Source organism: Littorina saxatilis, linkage group LG11 (genome assembly GCF_037325665.1).
Source record: "Littorina saxatilis isolate snail1 linkage group LG11, US_GU_Lsax_2.0, whole genome shotgun sequence".
Taxonomy (NCBI): Eukaryota; Metazoa; Mollusca; class Gastropoda; order Littorinimorpha; family Littorinidae; genus Littorina; species Littorina saxatilis.
In genome coordinates, this window is record NC_090255.1 from 14,697,702 (window position 1) to 14,719,970 (window position 22,269).

At 41.1% G+C, this 22,269-nt stretch overlaps 1 protein-coding gene and 1 long non-coding RNA gene across 3 annotated transcripts in view; both read left to right on the forward strand.

Annotated features, from left to right (window-relative positions):
- The window catches only part of LOC138979821 (lipid droplet-associated hydrolase-like), a 57,898-nt gene extending 48,093 nt beyond the window's left edge, over window positions 1–9,805 (forward strand). Inside the window, exons 3-4 of one of the 2 annotated variants that reach the window (XM_070352566.1) lie at window positions 3,236–3,379; window positions 6,039–9,805. In XM_070352566.1, coding sequence (XP_070208667.1) covers window positions 3,236–3,379; window positions 6,039–6,703 — 809 coding nt within the window. In that variant the 3' untranslated portion in view covers window positions 6,704–9,805. The remainder of the gene's footprint in view (window positions 1–3,235; window positions 3,380–6,038) is intronic. The other variant, XM_070352565.1, reaches the window with a different exon arrangement.
- A 683-nt stretch (window positions 9,806–10,488) lies between these two features.
- On the forward strand, window positions 10,489–16,331 carry LOC138979822 (uncharacterized). Its single transcript, XR_011460145.1, has 2 exons — window positions 10,489–10,553; window positions 15,970–16,331. It is a non-coding gene; the product is annotated as an uncharacterized lncRNA (long non-coding RNA).
- The last annotated feature ends 5,938 nt before the right edge of the window (window positions 16,332–22,269 follow it).

The window sequence follows — 22,269 nt, forward strand, 5'->3', positions numbered from 1 at the left end:
CAACTGATCCAACCGGCCGCATCTGAACAAACGACATCGAAACGGCGCGAAACACGTCCTCTCGGTTGGTCTCGGATTGACTCGGCTCCTCTCGGTCTTTTTTTTTGTGTGGGCTTTTTTTCTTTTCCTTATGGTCGGAGTGGTATATGTATGTACATCTTAGATTAAAAAAAACACCCGAAAGCTGTGTTTAATCGTTTCGCGTAAATTGTACATTTTTTTTCAGCTTTGAAATTGTTTTGGCTTGGAGAGTCAGCGCGCTTTGGCTTGGAGACTAATTCTCCACAGGCACGTTCTTCCCAACCACAGATACCAGCGTCGTCCGCGACGCTGGAATAACCATCAAATCAGCACAGCGCTCTGGCTAAAAATAACCTCAGCCAAGTCAGTACAGGCCAACGGCTGTAAAACTCTTCGGAGACTGTATACAGTACCAAAGACGATGATCGATAATTTTTCTTGTGCATTCCCATCTCCAGCAAATGTAAACCAGCACTCAGATCTGCCTGAAACTTTGTCGACAATTGCCTGAACCATTTTTTTCTTAGCATGCAATGTCACGATTTTTTGTCCTTAAACCCTGAATTAATACGAATATTTGTTTAGGTCTTTTGGAAACGTTGTGTTATAAGACACGCTTAGTATACACGTACACCAAAATCAACACAGATTTAGATCAGCCTTTTGGTCATAACTTCTGAAATTTCTAAAGCAATTTATTGAGAACTTGAGCAGATATGGCTCTTTGAGTGGAGGACCCCCTCAAAAATGGCCGCAAAACGTGCCTTTTTTGGCCTCTGAAACGGTTGACCCCTACCGCCTTTGTCAAAAGGCTACACAAAGAAGTAAGGTGCATCAAACAATGCTCTGAAATGGAAATTGAATGGCCTTTCTAACGGTAGTCAGAAGTTTTTTGCAGATTTTAAAACACGGGGCTACCGGTATAGTTTTTGTCAGGTCGATTTTAGGGGTGACCTTGTTTGACAGGCTGTAACGGGATGCCTATACACATTACCACCGATTGGACAAATGATATGAACGGTGGACATAATTACCTTTTCCAGCATATAAAGTTTAACTAAAATGGATTGCGTTTTACCGCTTTTGTTAGCGTGCGAAAGTTGTTGCAATAATTTGTTGGCCAAGTTTATATGCGGTTTGTCAGCTCGCATCTCCCGCCAAATTGTAATTAACATTTCTCGTGATTATGTTCTGGGTCTGAAGGCTGTGTGCAGATGCCAAAATGGACCCACATACAGCAGTCCCTCTCATGAACGGACACCCTTGGGCCATAGCAAAACTGTCCGTACATTGCAGGTGTCCGGTCACGGGAGGGGTGACCACACCACCCCCTCCCCCATACACTCACACAGACACACACAAACAACAGGATTGAGTCTATGCTAATCACTTCTTGTGGCTACTAAACAATGAACTCCTAATACTTCTTTAAACGTTCTGTAAAAATGATTTGTATGAAAAGTGTTGAAAAGAAGAGATAAAATAAATCCTCAAGGCAGTGAACACACTCACCATGCACTGACATACGAAAGCAGCCACACAAACACAGCACAGAGGAGCGTGTGCAGATGCTTTGCAAGAATAAGCTTGAAACCCAGTTTGAATAAATAGCAGCAGATAGAGCTGCATGTCATAATCATGTAATTTATTTTCATCTTGTCTGGCTTTATTGACTGCATGCCGATCATGTGGCATGGCAGTGACTTTTCACTCTTCAGTCGGAAATACATTGTACATAACACAGCTCCCACTCTCCCTCACTAATGCCTACCCCAAGCCATGACAACTGATGCTTTTGTGTGGAAGAGTACACCTCTCTATTTCTCTCCAATGCTCTTCCTGCTGACATGCAGTGACACCGGACACCCCACAGAGTTTAGCCAGCTAACCCTCCACCCCCCCCCCCCCCCCCCGGCTCCCTCTCTCTCTCACTCCCTCCAGCCATGTACTGTTGGGCTGTGGCCAGAGAGGTCAGCTCCAACTGTTCACTCAGAGCAAAACCAGTTGACTGTGTCGTAACTTTTGACACAGCAAGACAACTGAAGGGTTCACAGATTAGGCAACCGACTCACTGGTCAAGGCTGAGGGGAAACAAGAGTATCTTGTCAATGAAAGAGGTTACACACAGACACACGATGCTGAGAACTGTGGTCGGTTTTTCACTCTCTTTCGCTCAGGACCTTCATCGACTGTGGTTTCTGTTGTTTACGTCCAACAGACAAGAATAAAGAGCACAGTGCAGTTTCATGTTGGCATCTTCGCATGTACTCCACTCCTGACCAAAACTACCCCCCCCCCCCCCCCCTCCTGATGGGTACAGGTGCACTCAAGTTACCAGTGACTGTCGTCACGCCATTGCGGCTGTGATGTTTGCACCAAGAGCCGGACTGCTCTGTTATCGATTTTGTTGTGGTGAAAATGTGACGATGGTCTGTCCGTACATTGGAGGTATGACCTGCTGTTGGGACCGAAAATGAGTGTCCGTGTCCACGTTTTGCAGGTGTCCGTTTAAGGGGGGGGCAAATATAGAAGGAAAACACTCCGTGCCGGGCAAATGTGTCCGTACATGTCAGGTGTCCGCTCACGCCGGGGGCCGTACATTGCAGGGACTGCTTTACCATCTTTTACAATTTTCTTACATATTCAAACGCAATGTCTTGATGTAAAGTACCCAAAACAGACAGAATTCTCCTTCTCGCACAGACTGATAGACTTCCATGAAGGCTTTTGACGTATTTCAGTCACGTGTCAGACCTGATGTGAGCCTGGTCGAGGGCGACTCATTCCTGCCTGGTGCCAGACCAAAATTAATGCGTAATAAATTTGCAGAATATGACTCCTTGTAGAAAAGTAAATGAAACATGGTATTTTTTTTAAACGGACAGCTGCCAGTGCCAGTTGTATCTAAGGATAATTATTGACAGTGGAACGCCCTTAGAAGATGGACTCCACCTCCCCTATATAAAGAGTATAAGTCATACTCATTTTTCTCCCAACCGTGAGATGAGATATACTGACAAACCAATGTTGCAAAGTTGGTGGCAATATGGCAGTAGCCCAATTCAGCAAAGTGAATCCAACAGGTTATATTGTGCAAAAGCACGACCACACACACACACACACAATGACCTCACATGCAATGACACACCCATGCAACACTCAATTTTGAACAAAATATGGCATGAAATGATTAATGATGTGTATGTGTTGGCAGGTAACCCTGGGATACCAGAGTACTACCAGCAGTTCATGCACACCCTGTGGGAGAGGAGTGGGGAGAGATTTCCTGTGTGGTGTGTGGGTCATGCTGGTCATGTCACTGGACCAGGGCATCCCCCTCTGGGCTGGACTGATATCCGTGAGTCAACCACCTTGCTCAATATACCTGTCCACTTCGTGTTTTTTCACAACATCAGTGTTCACTTTGCGTTCTCTGTCATGAGATCAGTGTTCACTTTGTGTTCTCTGTTATGAGATCAGTGTCCACTTTGTGTTCTGTGTCATCGGATCAGTGTCCACTTTGTGTTCTCTGTCATCAGATCAGTGTTCACTTTGTGTTCTCTGTCATCAGATCAGTGTTCACTTTGTGTTCTCTGTCATCAGATCAGTGTTCACTTTGTGTTCTCTGTCATCAGATCAGTGCTCACTTTGTGTTCTCTGTCATCAGATCAGTGTTCATTTTGTGTTCTCTGTCATCAGATCAGTGTTCACTTTGTGTTCTCTGTCATCAGATCAGTGTTCACTTTGTGTTCTCTGTCATCAGATCAGTGTCCACTTTGTGTTCTCTGTCGTCAGATCAGTGTTCACTTTGTGTTCTCTGTCATCAGATCAGTGTCCACTTTGTGTTCTTTGTCATCAGATCAGTGTTCACTTTGTGTTCTCTGTCATCAGATCAGTGTTCACTTTGTGTTCTCTGTCATCAGATCAGTGTCCACTTTGTGTTCTCTGTCGTCAGATCAGTGTTCACTTTGTGTTCTCTGTCATCAGATCAGTGTCCACTTTGTGTTCTCTGTCATCAGATCAGTGTCCACTTTGTGTTCTCTGTTATCAGATCAGTGTCCACTTTGTGTTCTCTGTCATCAGATCAGTGTCCACTTTGTGTTCTCTGTTATCAAATCAGTGTTCACTTTGTGTTCTCTGTCGTCAGATCAGTGTTCACTTTGTGTTCTGTTATTAAATCAGTGTTCACTTCGTGTTCTCTGTTATCAAATCAGTGTTCACTTTGTGTTCTCTGTTATCAAATCAGTGTTCACTTTGTGTTCTCTGTCATCAGATCAGTGTTCACTTTGTGTTCTCTGTCCTCAAATCAGTGTTCACTTTGTGTTCTCTGTCATCAGATCAGTGTCCACTTTGTGTTCTCTGTCATCAGATTAGTGTTCACTTTGTGTTCTCTGTCATCAGATCAGTGTCCACTTTGTGTTCTGTGTCATCAGATCAGTGTTCACTTTGTGTTCTCTGTCATCATATCAGTGTCCACTTTGTGTTCTCTGTCATCAGATCAGTGTCCACTTTGTGTCCTCTGTTATCAAATCAGTGTTCACTTTGTGTTCTCTGTCGTCAGAAGTGTTCACTTTGTGTTCAGTTATCAAATCAGTGTTCACTTTGTGTTCTTCTGTTATCAAATCAGTGTCCACTTTGTGTTTTCTGTCATCAGATCAGTGTCCACTTTGTGTTCTCTGTTATCAAATCAGTGTCCACTTTGTGTTCTCTGTTATCAAATCAGTGTTCACTTTGTGTTCTCTGTCGTCAGAAGTGTTCAATTTGTGTTCAGTTATCAAATCAGTGTTCACTTTGTGTTCTCTGTTATCAGATCAGTGTCCACTTTGTGTTCTCTGTTATCAAATCAGTGTCCACTTTGTGTTCTCTGTTATCAAATCAGTGTTCACTTTGTGTTCTCTGTCGTCAGAAGTGTTCAATTTGTGTTCAGTTATCAAATCAGTGTTCACTTTGTGTTCTCTGTTATCAAATCAGTGTTCACTTTGTGTTCTGTGTTATCAAATCAGTGTTCACATTGTGTTCTCTGTCATCAGATCAGTGTTCACTTTGTGTTCTCTGTCATCGGATCAGTGTTCACATTGTGTTCTCTGTCATCAGATCAGTGTTCACTTTGTGTTCTCTGTCGTCAGATCAGTGTTCACTTTGTGTTCTCTGTCATCAGATTAGTGTTCACTTTGTGTTCTGTGTTATCAGATCAGTGTTCACTTTGTGTTCTCTGTCATCAGATCAGTGTTCACTTTGTGTTCTCTGTCATCAGATCAGTGTTCACTTTGTGTTCTCTGTCATCAGATCAGTGTCCACTTTGTGTTCTCTGTCATCAGATTAGTGTTCACTTTGTGTTCTGTGTCATGAGATCAGTGTCCACTTTGTGTTTTCTGTCATCAGATCAGTGTCCACTTTGTGTTCTCTGTCGTCAGATCAGTGTTCACTTTGTGTTCTCTGTCATCAGATCAGTGTTCACTTTGTGTTCTCTGTTATCAAATCAGGATTTACTTTGTGTTCTCTGTTATCAAATCAGTGTTCACTTTGTGTTCTCTGTCATCAGATCAGTGTTCACTTTGTGTTCTCTGTCATCAGATCAGTGTTCACTTTGTGTTCTCTGTCATCAGATCAGTGTCCACTTTGTGTTCTCTGTCATCAGATCAGTGTTCACATTGTGTTCTCTGTCATCAGATCAGTGTTCACTTTGTGTTCTCTGTCATCAGATCAGTGTTCACTTTGTGTTCTCTGTCATCAGATCAGTGTTCACTTTGTGTTCTCTGTCATCAGATCAGTGTTCACTTTGTGTTCTCTGTCATCAGATCAGTGTTCACTTTGTGTTCTCTGTCATCAGATCAGTGTTCACTTTGTGTTCTCTGTCATCAGATCAGTGTCCACTTTGTGTTCTCTGTCATCAGATCAGTGTTGAATTCGTGTCTTGTTTGATTTCAGGCAACCCTGTGTAGGTGTGCATGATAAAAATCAGCTGTGAAAACCAAAGACTTTCAATGATTGAATCTCTTCTTTATTTTTGTTTTCAGTGAGGCATCCAGGAGACAGGTATTCTTTGGAAGGGCAGATATGTCACAAGATCAACTTTATTGAGGACAACATCCCACCTGATGTCAAACTCGTACTGATTGGCCACTCAATTGGATGCTACATGATATTGAACATTCTTCCTCACATCTCCCAATATCACATTCTTCGATGTTTTATGCTCTTCCCTACCATTGAGCAGATGGCAAAGACACCAAATGGTAGAATTTTCACACCTGCTTTAAACTATTTTCGCTGGATACTTGTTGGAATGGTAAAGATGATGTCCTACTTGGGCCCAAAGCTTCACAGAAGGCTGGTGGGTGCTCACTTTTCAGTTGCTGCAGTGCCTGAATGTGCAGTACAAGCTAGCCTGAATTTATTCAATCCCACCTGTGTCAACCACTGCACATTCATGGCAAAGATAGAAATGGCAGATGTGGGGGAGCTGCAGGAAGATCTGCTCAAGAGATACATGGACCGCATGAGTTTTTATTATGGAGCTGCAGATAAATGGTGCCCCAAAGAGTATTGCTACAACATGAAGGCGAGGTTTCCACGGGCAGACATACGGCTGTGTGACAGTGATTTTTCTCATGCCTTTGTTCTGGACGCTGGAAGGGAGATGGCACATGTAGTGTGGGACTGGCTTCAGGGGCATCTCTGATGACTGAAAGTGACTTTTTGCTGCACATACTTCAGTTCTAAGCTGCATATCTGTTCCAAGCTGTGTAACCTTTGCGCATTGAAAGTATTTTGAAGGGTGTTTTCAAGAGTAAATGTATAGTGTTTCCCAGGCTGTGGGAAGTGAATGTTTGGAAAATATATACAGAATTCAAGAAACGCTTTTTCCTCTGCACCACTCCACACAATGAAAGCTGGAAAACTTTTTAAAGCTTAAAAAGCTTATTTATACAATACAATAAAAAGTCCAAAACCAAGCCAGAATGTCGCATCTTTTTAAAATCCAAATTTTCGGCCCGCAGGCCTTCTTGGTCTGTGTACAAAAACAATGGTCCTCCTCAGGACTAGATTTCCTTGTGATACGTCCCCCACAAGGGGACTTTGCATTGTAAATCTCGGTCCCCCTTGAGGAGGGTCTGATGCTCCCAATAGGCTGTCTGTGAAGGGATACTTTTTCTCTCTCTTTCTCTGCTAAGAGATTTTAACAAATCTCGGAAGAAAGTCTCTGCTGACTTTCAATTGTTTCATTCACAATTTCTGATGTTTTATAATGTGGTCACCATGAAAGTTGCATCGCCTTTAAAGCGATCCAATTGAACAAGTCTTGCAGAAAACTTCTTCTTTACCAAGTCCTGTGTTGAACAGCAGTGAAAAGTTGACCGCTTTTCCTGTTTAACCTTTTCAAAATTAGATCTAACTTTTTCGCGTATCTATTTCTGGATCTGCAGGCTGGTACAGTCTGCTCGTGTAGTATTGAGTTGGTTCACTAAGTGCGGACAGGTGTCCAGGGCAAAATTGAATAACCATAAAACTGAATGTATGTATTTAGGGCAATGGAGAAACCGTAAGGACTCTCCTCTCGGCCTCCCTCTGGTCGACAGTATGACTGTTTTTGGTATTAAATTTGGCAATGTCACGCATGTTGACATATGGCAACCCCTGTTACTAAAGATAGAGAAAACCCTAAACTTGTTCAAGAGTCGTAACCTGTCTATGTATGGCAAAGCTAAGACTGTAAATATTATGATTTTGTCCAAGCTGTGGTATGTCGCCACTGTTTTACCCCCCCCCCCCCCCCCCCAAGATCACTATGTTAAGTTGATCGAAAGACGTGTTTTTGATTTCCTGTGGCCTTCACGCAATGAACAAGTTAACCGGAAAACCATGTTTCTGAGTCCTGAGAAGGGAGGAGTCGGTGTTGTAGATATTCGCACTAAAGTAAAAAGCCGCATGTTAGCGCAAGTTTTGAAAATCTTTTTAAGTAAAGATTGTCCATGGGTGTTCTTTGGACACACCTTTTTGGGGCTAGTGCTTCGGCGTTTTCCCGACTATGTTTTTTCAAATAACCAGCCGCATTGTTTGGAGGATTTGCCCAAGTTTTATGTAAACTGCCGTGCTGCTGTCCAAGCAGCACTTTGTTTTCACATGTACCCAAACTTGTAAAATGTATTATGAACTTTTGTTAAATGCCAGAAATACTGTGCCTAAGTGTTGTACAACCTTTCCACAGTTACCCTTTAAGATTCTGTTTCGTGATCTGACGAACAAAGTGCTAGACCCTGTCACTCTCAATGTGTGTTTCAGGCTAGCACATGACGTTCTGCCAGTCGCATACAAACTGTATTTATGGAATTGCCCTGTTGTCCGTTTGTGTTTGTCTTGCCGCACACAGTGTGAGACAGTGGAGCACTTGTTGTTTTACTGCCCCCCGTCTCAGCTTGCCAAAGAATGGCTCCAGAATATGCTTAAAGATTTGTGTAACTTAGATTTAAACATTGACATGCTTCGTTTTGGGGTTGTTAGCCCCACGGTTGACTTCCGTGACCTCGCACTGGTTCTGCTATCCGAGTACAGATACTCAGTATGAATGTGCCGGAACCAGTGTCGATTTGACAACAAACGTCTAACTGCACAGCAGTATAAACGGTATCTAACTCAAACTGCTCGTGTGAGCAATAGAATTCTGATAGATCATCGTCATCTGACGATCGACAAGTTCACCCGCCTATGGGTCCTGCCTGGTCTGTGCAGGCTGAACGGCAGGGGGCGGGTGGTCAACACCTTCCCTCCTTAATGTAACTGCTCAGTAACTGATGGTCACTGGGCGTGCGCTGAACGGAGTGTGAGAGGCAGTGTGAAAAGATGGAGTGAATGACGTACATGCCCAGAGGCCAAGTGTGAATGTGTTGAAGGATAATGTTCAATTTCATGTGTGTATGCCTAGTCAAAATAACAGAAATACTCTTAAACATGTTTTGATTTCAAAAAGTGTCCAGTCACGATGACTGTATAACGGAATACTCTTGTGACATGTCTTGTACGACCCCCCGCGGGTTAGGGGGAAGAATGGGTTAGGGGGAAGAATTTACCCGATGCTCCCCAGCATGTCGTAAGAGGCGACTAACGGATTCTGTTTCTCCTTTTACCCTTGTTAAGTGTTTCTTGTTAAGTGTTTGTAAAGATTTTAGTCAAGCAGTATGTAAGAAATGTTAAGTCCTTTGTACTGGAAACTTGCATTCTCCCAGTAAGGTAATACATTGTACTACGTTGCAAGCCCCTGGAGCAATTTTTTGATTAGTGCTTTTGTGAACAAGAAACAATTGACAAGTGGCTCTATCCCATCTCCCCCCTTTCCCCGTCGCGATATAACCTTCGTGGTTGAAAACGACGTTAAACACCAAATAAAGAAAGAAAGAAAGAATGTCTTGTACGAATTGATTGTCTAGTCATTGTTATCGTGTTATCTGTAACGTAAACACACATACTTTGTTTAACATGTTTTCCTTGTTTATGTGAAAAACTGTATATTGACACCTCACAGAACATACGCAAAACACAAAGACCAATTTGTTTTATCGTGTACATTTTGTTTTATTTCGATGTAAAGTTTTACAAACAGACGATGTATAGTGCCATTGTTATATGTTTTATTGATTAAATGGGACCTCTACTTTTGTAGTGTCTATCCCGAATGTACAAAAAAAAAGTGTCGAAACACGTGTCTGGTCTAGGTACAAAAACAATGGTCCTCCTCAGGACTAGATTTCCTTGTGATACGTTCCCCACAAAGGGACTTTGCATTGTACTGTACATCTCGGTCCCCCTTGAGGAGGGTCGTCTGATGCTCCCAATAGGCTGTCTGTGAAGGGATACTTATTCTCTCTCTCTTTCTCTGCTAAGACATTTTAACAAATCTCGGAAAAAAGTCTCTGCTGACTTTCAATTGTTTCATTCACAATGTCTGATGTTTTATATATATCTCTATATATATATACGACTAGTCTGGCGGAGGAACGAAGTTCGGGGGTGGATGTTGCAGTGAGTGCTGGGACGGGGCGGCGGCGGATACTGGGAGAAGGAACAAGCGTCGGAACAAGCAAAAAGAGGATGAAACAAGAATGAAAATAAATATGTAAACCTGTGAAAGTATTCTTTCTTATTCATTCTTTCACATTTTACAAAGTACTGGTCACCATGATTTGTCAGAACTAAATGTCTCTAGTGTAAGGGAAAGAACTGTGCTTGTTCTTGACAAATGGAATATCATGATTACTTCCCTTTAATTATCAGGAATGTTGTCTTAGTAAATTTAGAAAGGAATTAGTGACAAAGGATTAATAATGTTATTTGTTTATTTTAATGAGTTTTTAGACTTAGCTGTTTTAATTTTAAGAAGTCAGTTATAATTATTATTTAAAGCACTTTTTGGTTTCATAAGTACTTTTTCATTGGCAACTGCTAATTAATTCTACTTCCTCTTGAAGTACCAGACATTTCCATCAAGAGCCAGATTTTCATGCTCGTGATTTTCCAAATGATTATTCCTAACTCAGGTGAGCAATTGTTTTTGGGTCATTCTCTAAAGCTGCGTCTCATACTGTGACATAGGTGTCAAAAATTAAATGCCCACCAGAAAGTTCAAATGAGATGTAAATAGAAAGATACAAATGTTCTTCACATGATGTTGTAAAAAAAAAAGCTAATCCAGTTATAACTTTGTGCATACAGTTATGACAAAGTTCATAAATGACCAAAGTTCATAAATGACCAAAATCACACTAAAAACATCTCTTAAAGTCAGTTTTTCTCTTTTTTTAACATTGTTCTATGCAATTTTGCTGCAACAACTACTCTCAACACCCTCCCAAAGTAAAACTTGAAAGAAAAAAAAATAATTAAAAAAACTTTAAAGTGAGTTTTGTAATAGAAAACAACACCAATTCTGTTTTTCCTATAAAAGTATCTGTTAATATTTTGTAACATTTCCTAATCAACATTTACCAGTATCACTCCCCAAACAGTGTGGATAATTTAAATGGTGCAAATTACTTTTATCTAAATAGATATTGATGATTATGCAATGCCATCTCCGATGTAACATGGAACCCAAAAAGCAACTCGGCAAAGCATACTTTGATTTATCTGATCAAAATGAACCACAGTCAACATTCAAGTCAAAAAGCTAACACAGAACAACAGGTTAATAAATATAAACTGCTTTATTCATTAATTCAATGCAAAATTAGGATTAAAAGAAAACATATTTTGAGGCCAAAGTCAAAAATACAAATCAGAAAAAAATTCTCTAAACAAGAAACTTGAACTCCTTTCCTTCAAACTCTTAATCTTTTTGGTTACATTTCCCAGTGTTACTCCCCCAACAGTAATGAGAATAACAAGAGTGCAAAATAGTATCAGAACAAATAGATATTGATGAGCATGTAGCATGGAACCCCAAAGGCAACTCAACTGAGAATTATTTGAAATAGCTGATGAAAGTGAACCAAAATCAAAATCCAAGTCCAAGAAAGGAACACACAACAATATGTTAATAACACATATTTATCCATTATTTACTTGCAATAAAAAGAAAGGAAAAAAAATCTAAGGGCAAAGTGAAATTTTTGAAAGTCAAAGTAAAAAAAAACATCCAAAAATGATACTAAGAATGTACAAAAAAGTCAGTATGAAATGTCAGTTAATGTGGCTGAAAAACATTCACTTGTCAAAAACAAATGCAATGCCTCGACCAGGGGCTAGTCTGGGTGCTGGAACAGCTTTGTGCTCGCTGCTGGCAGGGAGCCATGCCTTGTCTGCCCATACATAACTGTTAGTGTCTGGCTTCAGCTTCAGATAGTGAAGAAGCAGGTCCCCACTACTGTCAACGTCAATAACTTTGGCGTAGAAAAAGACAGTTCTCTGACGACCAAGCAAAGGTACTTCAATGAAGCATCCTTTACTCACTTGAGAAGTATTGGTTGGCGAGATTGAAGGGGGCAGGGAAGGGCAGTCGGGCGACTGGTCTGTGTCAGGGTAGACAGGCGACTGGTCTGGGTCAGGGCAGTCAGGGGACTGGTCTTGGGCAGGGCAGTCAGGCGACTGGTCTGGGGCATGGTAGACAGGCGACTTGTCTGGGGCAGGACAATCAGACGACTTGTCTGGAGCCGGGTAGACAGGTGACTTGTCTGGGGCAGGGTAGACAGATGACTTGTCTGGAGCAGGGTAGACAGATGACTTGTCTGGAGCAGGGTAGACAGGTGACTTGTCTGGGGCAGGACCGTCAGGTGACTTGTCTAGAGCAGGGTAGACAGGTGACTTGTCTGGAGCAGGGTAGACAGGTGACTTGTCTGGGGCAGGACCGTCAGGCGACTGGTTAGGGGCAGGGTAGACAGGCGACTGGTTCAGCACTTTCAGAACAATACACAAAGAAAAAAAAACCGGATTATTCTTTGAAATCAAAAGGCTAAATAAAAAAAGATTCAAGCACACGGCAATCTTTTGACATCGCATCAGCATCGTTACAAAGATGGCGACGAGTCGGGTCCGCGTGACGTTGACAATGAAGAAACACAAATCAAAACAACGCTGCAAAATAGTAGCATCTCGACTGCCCGAAAGTAATGCAGAAATGTCTTTTAAAGAAGTGAAATAAACACTGCCGTTTTTAAGAACTTGCACGAAACTGTAAAGCGACTTTGACGACTCTTTTTCAACATCGTAACGAAGAACATCATTCTAACGGTTCCGAGTTACGAACGAGATCTTGTGAGGCCATTTTCAACCGCACTAATAAATCACCCATCTTTTCCCCAGGGATGTTGCTACAAATTCATACCTATAGGACAAATGTCCTGAGTTCTTCAGCATCAACAGGACATTTGACTGCTTTCAGAAAGTGTAATAGGACATTATGAATTTGCGCCAAATAGCTTATAACACATTCCATGGAATTGTTCCAAAGTCATGCGCCCACACACACATGCACACACACACCCACGCGCGAGCGCTGTAGAACACACACATAATATAGTAAATATATCAACACAGTGTGCGTATAATGTTGTATTTAGTTTCAAAGAAACCACACAAAAAAAAAAAACATGAACAACTTCAGAGCTCTTACTTTGATTAAATACTGCATGATTTGGATAAAAGTTGACAAACAAAATGATCGGTTTGATCTAATGCTGATCTTTTGCAGGCTTTAGTTTTTTTTTCAGCGGCATAATTCAGTGCTTCGTCTCGTATCGAAAACAAAAGCAGACTACAAATTTAGTCAGTTGGAGTTGTCTCCCGTACTCCTGGAGCATGCACTGATCTAAAAAGAATCCACTATTTTTAGATCAGTGCGCTGCACCGAGACGGTTATACCCAAACGGCGCATACCGCAAACGGTTCGGGAATTCCCGACAAAAGAAAAGATCCGCACGCGGCACTGACAACTTCAGTGTCAGCTGAACACGAGAGCGTTCGGTCTGTTAGAAGATTTGTATCTTGAAATGAAAATTAACGAATATCGCGCTGTCCGAAGGAATGGAGTACATATCGGACAATGACCACGCTCAGGCTAAAACGATAGGACGACCGACATGCGGCAATGTGAATCGGACATTTGGGGATTTTCATCGTTATATGTCCGATGCCTAACGACATCCCTGTTTCCCGAACACTTTTTTGCAGTTAAAAACAACATAAAATACAGCCGTGATTGATACACGTTTGGCTTCTGAAGAAGATTGTGTGTCCGATTACCCTACAATCGGGCTAACTTCGTCACAAAGAATCGGGAGACTGTCAGCCATCCGGTCTTGCTCGTTACGAGGTTGATGAGAAATTTTAAATCGAAGCAAGAAAGTATTCAATCAAGGCGCGTATATGAATAATACTGTTGAAAAGTTACAGAAGCAAAATCTGCACCAAAAAAATGCTATCTATTGTTACAAAAAGTATCGGAGCACAAGTTTGAAAAGAGTTTCGCCGGAGATCCAAACATTTTCTGACTGCTGAAACTGATCAAGTATGAAACTGCGTTCAGATCAAGTTCGGTATTTTGTCAAGTCAAGAGCACACTCATCTTAGCCGAACGTAAAGAACAATCATACAGTTATTTATTTAAACAATGCATAAGCATTTATATGCATAGAATTTGCTGTAAACTTACCTTTAGATCAGCACAGAAGTGTCGGGATAACAACGTCACACATGCAACACAATGAGAACCCAAATTCAAACTGAATCTCGCTGGCGATGTAAACCGCGTGGTCAGCCGAAGTGCATTATGATATCCTTCCGCTTGGTAGTAGAGGGAATGTGTGTCAAAATAGTTCTGAAATATTTTGTCTTTTGTACGATCTAGTAAAATGTTTTGATAACAACGTAACATCAGAAACTGGAAACAAAACTGGGTAATAGCATTACACAACGAAATATGTTTTGTTAGCTCAACCTTAGTGTTTCTCATTGCGCGTACACACAAGGAACACAGTGGACATGTGTTCGAGACAAAAAGTAGTACCACCCAGATTTCGGAGCTTGCTGTAGAGTTGCAAAACAAAGCGTGTACATGTGGGAAACAGAGTGTTACGTTGTTGATCGTAAAGAAGAATGCCAATTTTGGCAAGATTAACAAATATTTTTGAAACAAACTTTCACAGCATGAGAAAAGTAACATCACATGATAATGTTATGCTGGAAACGATCAGTTATAATGATTCTGTTCAGTTTGCTGACCAACACTTTCAGTCAGCTTTTTCATGTCACAAAACGACCACCCATTTTCGCAAACGAATGAACACCATTCATTCAACTGAGTAAACACAGACCAACATTTTGAAACAAAAATAGCTTTATTGTCTCTTACAATATTCTTCTATAGTCTGCACACAAAAAAATTTGAAAAAGTTTTAAACTTTGTTCACATTGCATCTATTTTTAGAAGTGGTATCGGCGGTGCGCAGCTTTGGAGAATGACCCTTTTATATTGTGTTGATTTGTTTCTTAGAGTCTGTGTGCATTGTTTCCCAAGTTTATTTGATGCCGGGTTTTGTAGTTTTGAAGGATTATTTGGATTTGATATCACATAAGATGGATAGTCACAGAATGCAAAGAACCATGTGGTCACCTTGAATAATGGAGAAGATTATTCATTGAAAGTAACTGAAGTGACATGATGAAATAGGTATTGCATTATGAATATATAGTTGTAAAAGATGTATTTTAAGAATTAGATGAGAAGAAATATAGTTTTTGTATTTGTTTTAGTTGATAGTATTTGTGTTTCCGACTTTAAGAGTTATGCATCCTACCACATGGTTTGAGAAGTTGCTGTGTGTTCACTGTTGATTTGTCTGGAAATGAATATGTGTTTTAAGTGTTTGATTATTATGTGGTTGATAGAAATGGAACATAGTCTTTCTTTTTGATGGAAAAGGAATTACCATGCAAGTTATGTAAATGGTAAGCATGTGCATTATTTTGTATGCAGTAGGCTTTCTGGTCATAAGTGACTTGGAATGTTTCTCGGTCATTTTGAGAAGAACTTAAGGCATTGAGTGTCTTAGTTTTTCTATGAGTGATGAAGCTTTTAGCTTGTCACTGGTGGACGTAGTAAAGTTTTGATTTGGTCTTGATTGTAACTTGGCCTAGAATTCATCAAAGCATAACTTCTTGTCCATGTGAAAAGGAATTTGGAATCACAGGCACCAGAGGTGGTGATTGAATTCATGTTTTTATGCGGTTGTATTCCTGTATCATGATTTACATGATATATTTTATAAGGCGTTCCAGTTTTCCTGTCATAACCATATTTGTATTGTTTTGTATTATGTTTTGTCATTTTTATGTTTGCATAGTTTTTATGTTTGTTTGTTGTTGTGTTGACAAAAAAGGTGTTCTGAATGAAATTGAAATTAGTATTCTTGATTAATTTTGTTGTTGAAATATACTTATGTTGTTATTGTTTTGTTTCAGGGGTAACGTTTTTGTTCTTTTATTAAATTGATCAAAAAGAACCGTTTGGATTCTTCATTGAGCTTGTTAATCTGTTTCGAACTCTGGTTGTGTAGTTTTAGATTTTGGTTTGAAGGAAACAGTTTTGCATTTTGGAAGTGAACCAAAGATATCTTTTCATTTAGAAATTTTACATATAATAAAATTTGGAACACCAAACATACTTTTGTGTTGCATTGTGTGAATCGTGAAAATAGTTTAAACGTAAAAGGTTACCTCACCCATCCCCTCGGAATAATTTGCTGACACATCTACTAAACGTCTTAGCAGGTTTACAAATACATAAAGAAGAAAAGGAAAGACAAAAAAAAAAAAAAAGAGAAGAGAAAAAAAAAACAAAAAAAGGCTTGCAAATATCTTTCTTTGAACTTGCTGCATTGAGAAAACCTTCCAGCGATTGCATCAGTAAGATTGAACAGTTTGTTGTCTTGATGTATGAGAAGAACAGCACATCGTCAACAGTCAATGAAGCAAGGCAACGCTTGTTCTCTCAGAAGTGCTGTTCCATTGAGAACATTCCTCCCAACTCCGATGCCCTGCATCAGTATGTTCCCCGCGCTGCCTACCAAGCAGGGTTTGTATGGGAGCAATCTCTGGAGAATGCTCCCTCTCTACCTTCTCCAAAGGACTGGGGTTGGACCAAAGAAGAAAAGGAGGGGTGGAAGCCCTTGTGGACCACTTTGCGCCAGGCTGAAGATTCCCGTTACAAACTGATTCGCTGTGGATGCAAAAAAGGCTGCAAGGCAAGGTACAAATGTGGAGCTGCAGGTCTTCAGTGCACCGCCCTTTGCAACTGTGGCGGGGACAGTGGGGAAGAGTAACAGCTCCAAGCGTCAGCTATAAGTTCTGTGAGTTGTCAAACATTCCTTTGGTACACTGACGATTCAAATAGTGTTATGTTCAAGTGTTTGTTGGAAAACGGTGTGTGTTTTTTTTAATCCTTTTTGACACTTACAAAATACATTAATTCATGATTTTGTATATTTTGGATGTTGATCGGGATTTTTAAAAAAAATGGTTTTGCATACATGTACTAATAAAAAGAGACTTTTTTGTGTGTGCTTATGGATATATAATATTTTTTTGCAGGAATAGTTGTTAACACACACTCACACACACAATAGTTTTCTGTAACACACACACACACACAACACACACACACACACACACACACAGAAAAATGTGATGTGGATTTTGAAATGTACATGTAAAGTTTTGCTTAGCTTTAACCATCCTTTTACATTTGTACTTGTGAAGGACGAAATGAAGGGTTGATATTTTGTTGCAAGAGGCAAACGTCTTTCGCTCCCGGTAGTGATGACCTATATTTCAGCAAAATTAGGTCATATGAGATATATATGAACTTGTCAAAGATAATCAAAAGGTTACAGACTATTGCAGGAATTCATTTGGTTAACTGTTATAGGTATTACCTCGTGACCAGAAAAAAAGCATTTATTGATCCCTGTGACTGTGACAGAATGGTTGGAGACTGTCGAGGGCACACCGTGTGACCTACTTTTGAAGGGTCAGTACCCTGTGTTGTCAATGAATACGCTTACCTCTAATGAAATATATTAATCTACATGCTTTTTACTCTTTTGTTTGAAAATGCACGCTTTGAATTAATGTTCAGGCGCCACACAACGCTACAATGGGGTTCCGGGCAGCTATGACCTATTTTTAATCTAATGTAGGTCATCACACATATCAATCGATCAAGTGTTTTGAAAAGCTTGCAGATTACAGGACATTATGTGATCGATTGTTTTAAATTATATCCCTGTAACAAAAATTCATTTATTGATCTGTATAAATGTTTTCACCGAGTGTCTGGAGACTGTCGAGGGCATACCGTGTGACCTACTTTTGAAGCGTCGGTACCCAGTGTCAGTCAATACAAACGCTTGCCTCTATTAAAAATATTCATCTACATGCTTTTCCACACACGTGTGTAAAAAAGGCATGCTTCGAACTCGATTTGCATTCTAATGGGGGTTTGTGTTGCTCAACATGCTCACTATTTTTAAAGGTTCTGATAAAAATATAAAGTAGCTATATGAGAAGCAATGGTGTCAGCCGCAGCAATGTCTCTTCATATCCAGGGACCAAGTGGGTGCGTGTGCACAAGTCCAGCGATAAGTTTGGGACCTTGCCACCCAAGGTCTTTATTAAAACTTAAAAGACAGCTTAATTTTTCATTTGGGGTATTTGGCAGGATATTATTTTGAGTTTATAAACTGAGTCAGGGGTTGAAAGTGGCATGAGTTCAAATCACACTCCAAAGTCAAATGAGCAATGCTGAGGTCGGATTGACAGGTGCATTTAAGCTCTAGAAATTAGTAGTTCCCAGCTTCTGCCCTTAGGCGGTTAATCCTTTTTATTACACGTGGGCATGCATTATAGGTGTTCATCTGTTTTGATGGGGCTTCCCGAATGAGCCAGCCAGAGCTTATAGCCGTGTGCATGTATTTGTTCCTCCATTCTCTCCAGAGAAGAGAGTCTGTAAGGCTACTGATCTCAGAAGCAGACAATGGCAGGTCTACCTCGGAGGCGCCTATGCCTTGGGCAGCTTCTTTAGCGGCTTTGTCTGCTCTCTCGTTGCCAGGCACGTTCACGTGTGCTGGACACCAGACCAGGTTAATCTCGCTTCCTTTTTTTATAATTTTATTTGCCAGCTCCTTTATGGCAATGACAAGATCCTGTCTTTTTGATCTTTTGTTAGTTCTTAATGCTTCAATGGCTGCTTTGGAGTCAGAGAATATAGCTATCTTTTGAGGAGGAGTGTTCTTGAGATTGAGATGAACAAGCGACATGCAGATGGCAAGGAGCTCAGCTGAGAAGATCGAGTTTCTGTTGCACAGTTTAAATTTCCCAGTCAGGTCATCGCTGGGGATTACAAAAGCTGCGCCAGCCTTCTTGTCATCCAAAACTGACCCGTCTGTGCAAACATGAACATGGCCTTTGTATACAGTATCAATGTGCTCAAGGGCTTGTATCCTGAGTAATAACTGATCATCCTTTGTAGCTATACAATATTCTGTGTCAAAATTCATTTCTTTCATTGTCCATGAGGGATCACGAGATATGGGGTTTTGGGCCACATCATTTGGGTCGACACTGATTTCGCTAAAGAGTGAAGCATTGAATTGAGCCAGTGAGGTGAAAGTAGTGCCAAAGTGGGCCTTTTTGTTTTGGACATGGTTGTAATGCGGCTGTAGCTCCTCTTTTGTTGAGTTCTGCACTGTGTTGGCTCGAACATTGTAATCCGCACAGCACTTACGTCGCCACATGTCAAGAGGGAGGAATCCTGCTTGGTGGTATACAATGGCCTGCTTTGAATGCCTTGGGTGTCCGAGGGCAAGCCGAAGGGCACGACATTCCGCTGACTGTAGCTTATCAAGCCATTTTCGAGCCGACGAGAAGTAGGCCTCCTGTCCATATGATAGTCTTGATCTTATAAGAGCTCTGGTGATGTTTGTTAGAATAACTGGGCACTTTGCCCATGGTTGGGCAGCCAGTATTTTAAGAAGGTTGATGGTCTTATTTGCTTTGCTTAAAAGACACTTTAAATGAGCAGTCAATAGTCCATTTGAGGTGTCAGTTTAGAGGAACGATAAATTGTTTTTAAACTGAAGGTGATGCGATGGTATTTAGGACTGGACAAGGATGGAGAGGAAGGGGGAAGGAATGGAGATAGCGGATGTGGGCGAGACCTAGAAGTAAGGAGGGAGGGGGGAGGGTGTTGTAGTGGAGGTTTTGGCGCCAAACGTTCTGGCAAGTGAGTGCCAGAGGATACACGATCTTGCATTAGCGGCAAATCAGCAGCAGCAGCAGCATTAAAGTGCGCGCGTCAGCAAGTGAACATTATTTGTGATCATGTCCGAAATAGAACAATGGTGTAAGGAGTCAAACCTTCCTTCAGCGGTGATCAGCGTCCTCGTCAAAGAGGGGTTCGATTCGTTGGCGGCCCTCAAATGTGTCGAGCCGGAGGATTTGGAATCTCTGAGTGCCAACATAAAAAGGGGGCATCTTGCCCTGCTTCGGGCAGGGATTATGCCCGAAGCAGGGCAAGATGCCCCCATGGGGAAGGCCCCATGAGCAACGACACCGCCAGAGGTGCCAGTGGTTTGGCGGAATTGCTGGGGCGACTCAACATGGACGGTTCGCAAGTGACGCCGGCAAGACCAAAAGGTGAGGGATTAAAGATCATCGACTTCGTTTCATCCTCGTTGGCTGTGGAGGAGGAGGTGTCTCTTGGCGGAGGGGTGACAATCAAATTACCCAATACAAAGCCGAAGTTAGATCGGGTGTCACCCTCCGCCTGGATTGTGGCAAATGCCAGAATCATGGCCACACTCCTGTCCCGTGTTAAAAAGACTTTGATGTAGCGGCCTATTTACGCTTCACAGAGATGGTGGGGGAGTTAGGCTGCCGTTTCACCTGGCAGTCTGTGCTCATCTTCGATGACGAATATCGACAGCGTCAGGCGGCCGACAAATTGTCCTGGGGGACCGAAGCACCACACCAGGGTCCGTATGCATGAGGAGGAAGTCAGTAACACTGGAAGTAGAGGCCTCTTTCGGAAGTGGGAACTCCCGAAGTTTAACTTTCCAACTGTTCACTATGCATGAACGCCGGAGTGGTGACTTCGAGAGTATTCGGTCAAGGTCGCGAAAATTGGGGGAATCCTAACTGGTACGCATGCGTTTGTTAACGGTAAGCTTGCCACCAGAAGAAACAAAAAGGCGAACGTTGAGCGCGCTGTAGTAGGCCTACTAACAGCGTTATTGCTGTTGTTTTTTGAATGGTTAAACGAAAGGGTCGGTTTAAACCTGTGATGATTGTCTTGGAATCGAATGACTGCCTATGACAAATGACTTTGTTGGCTTGAATGTTAGGAGAAGAGTAAATGATTATGTTGAACTTCTTTTTTTAAATATTTTTTTTTTATCTCAGCTGCTTGATTCAACTCTTTTTTTTTGTTTTTGTTTTTTTGTTGCGGGGAGTATCCCTCTTTATTGGTCTTTTTTTCTTTTCTTTTTTTCTGCTTTTTATATTAATTTTCTACTGTAAATGTACCTATATCGTTAACAATACTATTTCTAAATGTATTTTAAACACGCCCAAAAAACTTCCTTTACGGTAATTTTTAATAATCATATTATATTTACAAATCACTTTATCATCAACGCATTTCCAAGTGAACATAATTTTGGGGCACACACAAAAAAAAAGTATAATCAATTTCGTTCTCACAATAAGTACAACAATTACTGTATGTTAAACTTGTGTTTAATAATTTTATATCGGTAAAACTGTTGGACAAACATAGATTGGTTATAGAGAAACTTTGGGTTACTGGTAAAGTTTAAAAGGAAGAACATTATGCAGTAGACCGTAAATAACTAAGTTTAGTGACTTGTTCCTTATTTATTGGGGAAATGTCTGTCAAGAAGTTTAGAAAAGACAATACTGTTCATCGGTGTTTTAATTTGTTTTCCCTCGTTAATTTTTGATTACGATGGCGATGCATGGTTATGTACAGTTAAAAGTCAAAATTCGATTTTTATTTTTTTGAAAGCATAGGAGTTTCTTTACGCGTTTAAAAAAATTAACACAGAGGCAAAAACCGGTTGTTGCAGTCTGAATGCAATTGAGGTCTAAGGTTAATTAAAAAAAACAAAATTGTAGCTCACAGCGGCACTTGAACCCAGAGCGTCGGATTGAAATTCCGAATCCGTAACCACTGCACTATGCTACTCGTCTAGAAAAAAAACTCTATGCAAAGATGTGTTATCAGTTATTCAGTCGTGGTAGTTTGAAAGCTCACCACCTTCGCCGAATGACTCGAGCACGGTTTTTTCGGTCAGTAAATGATCGTACTGTCGGTTTTAAGCCCCTCTGTTTCAAGCTTTTCACCTAAATTAAACAAGAATGTCACAGTTCGTGTCTATGGTGCAAGGTAGCCGACCGTCTCATTGTAGCCAAGTTACGACAGTTGCTCGATTGACGCATTTCACGTCTTCAGTGAGCGAGTTTTAGCGTCAACTAAGGTGACTCGAGTCGAACCGGAGGTCGCAAAAACTCGGTCCGGTACGACTGGAGTGACGTCACCGGTTAACCAACTTTCAACCTTGCTTCCTGCGTAGGGTCTCTCCAGTTCCAAGATGGCTGCCAAGGCGAGGTGAGAAACTTCTGCAAATATTTTTTGACAAAGTTACGGATTGTGAGAAGACATTTGTTGTAAATCACTTAGCC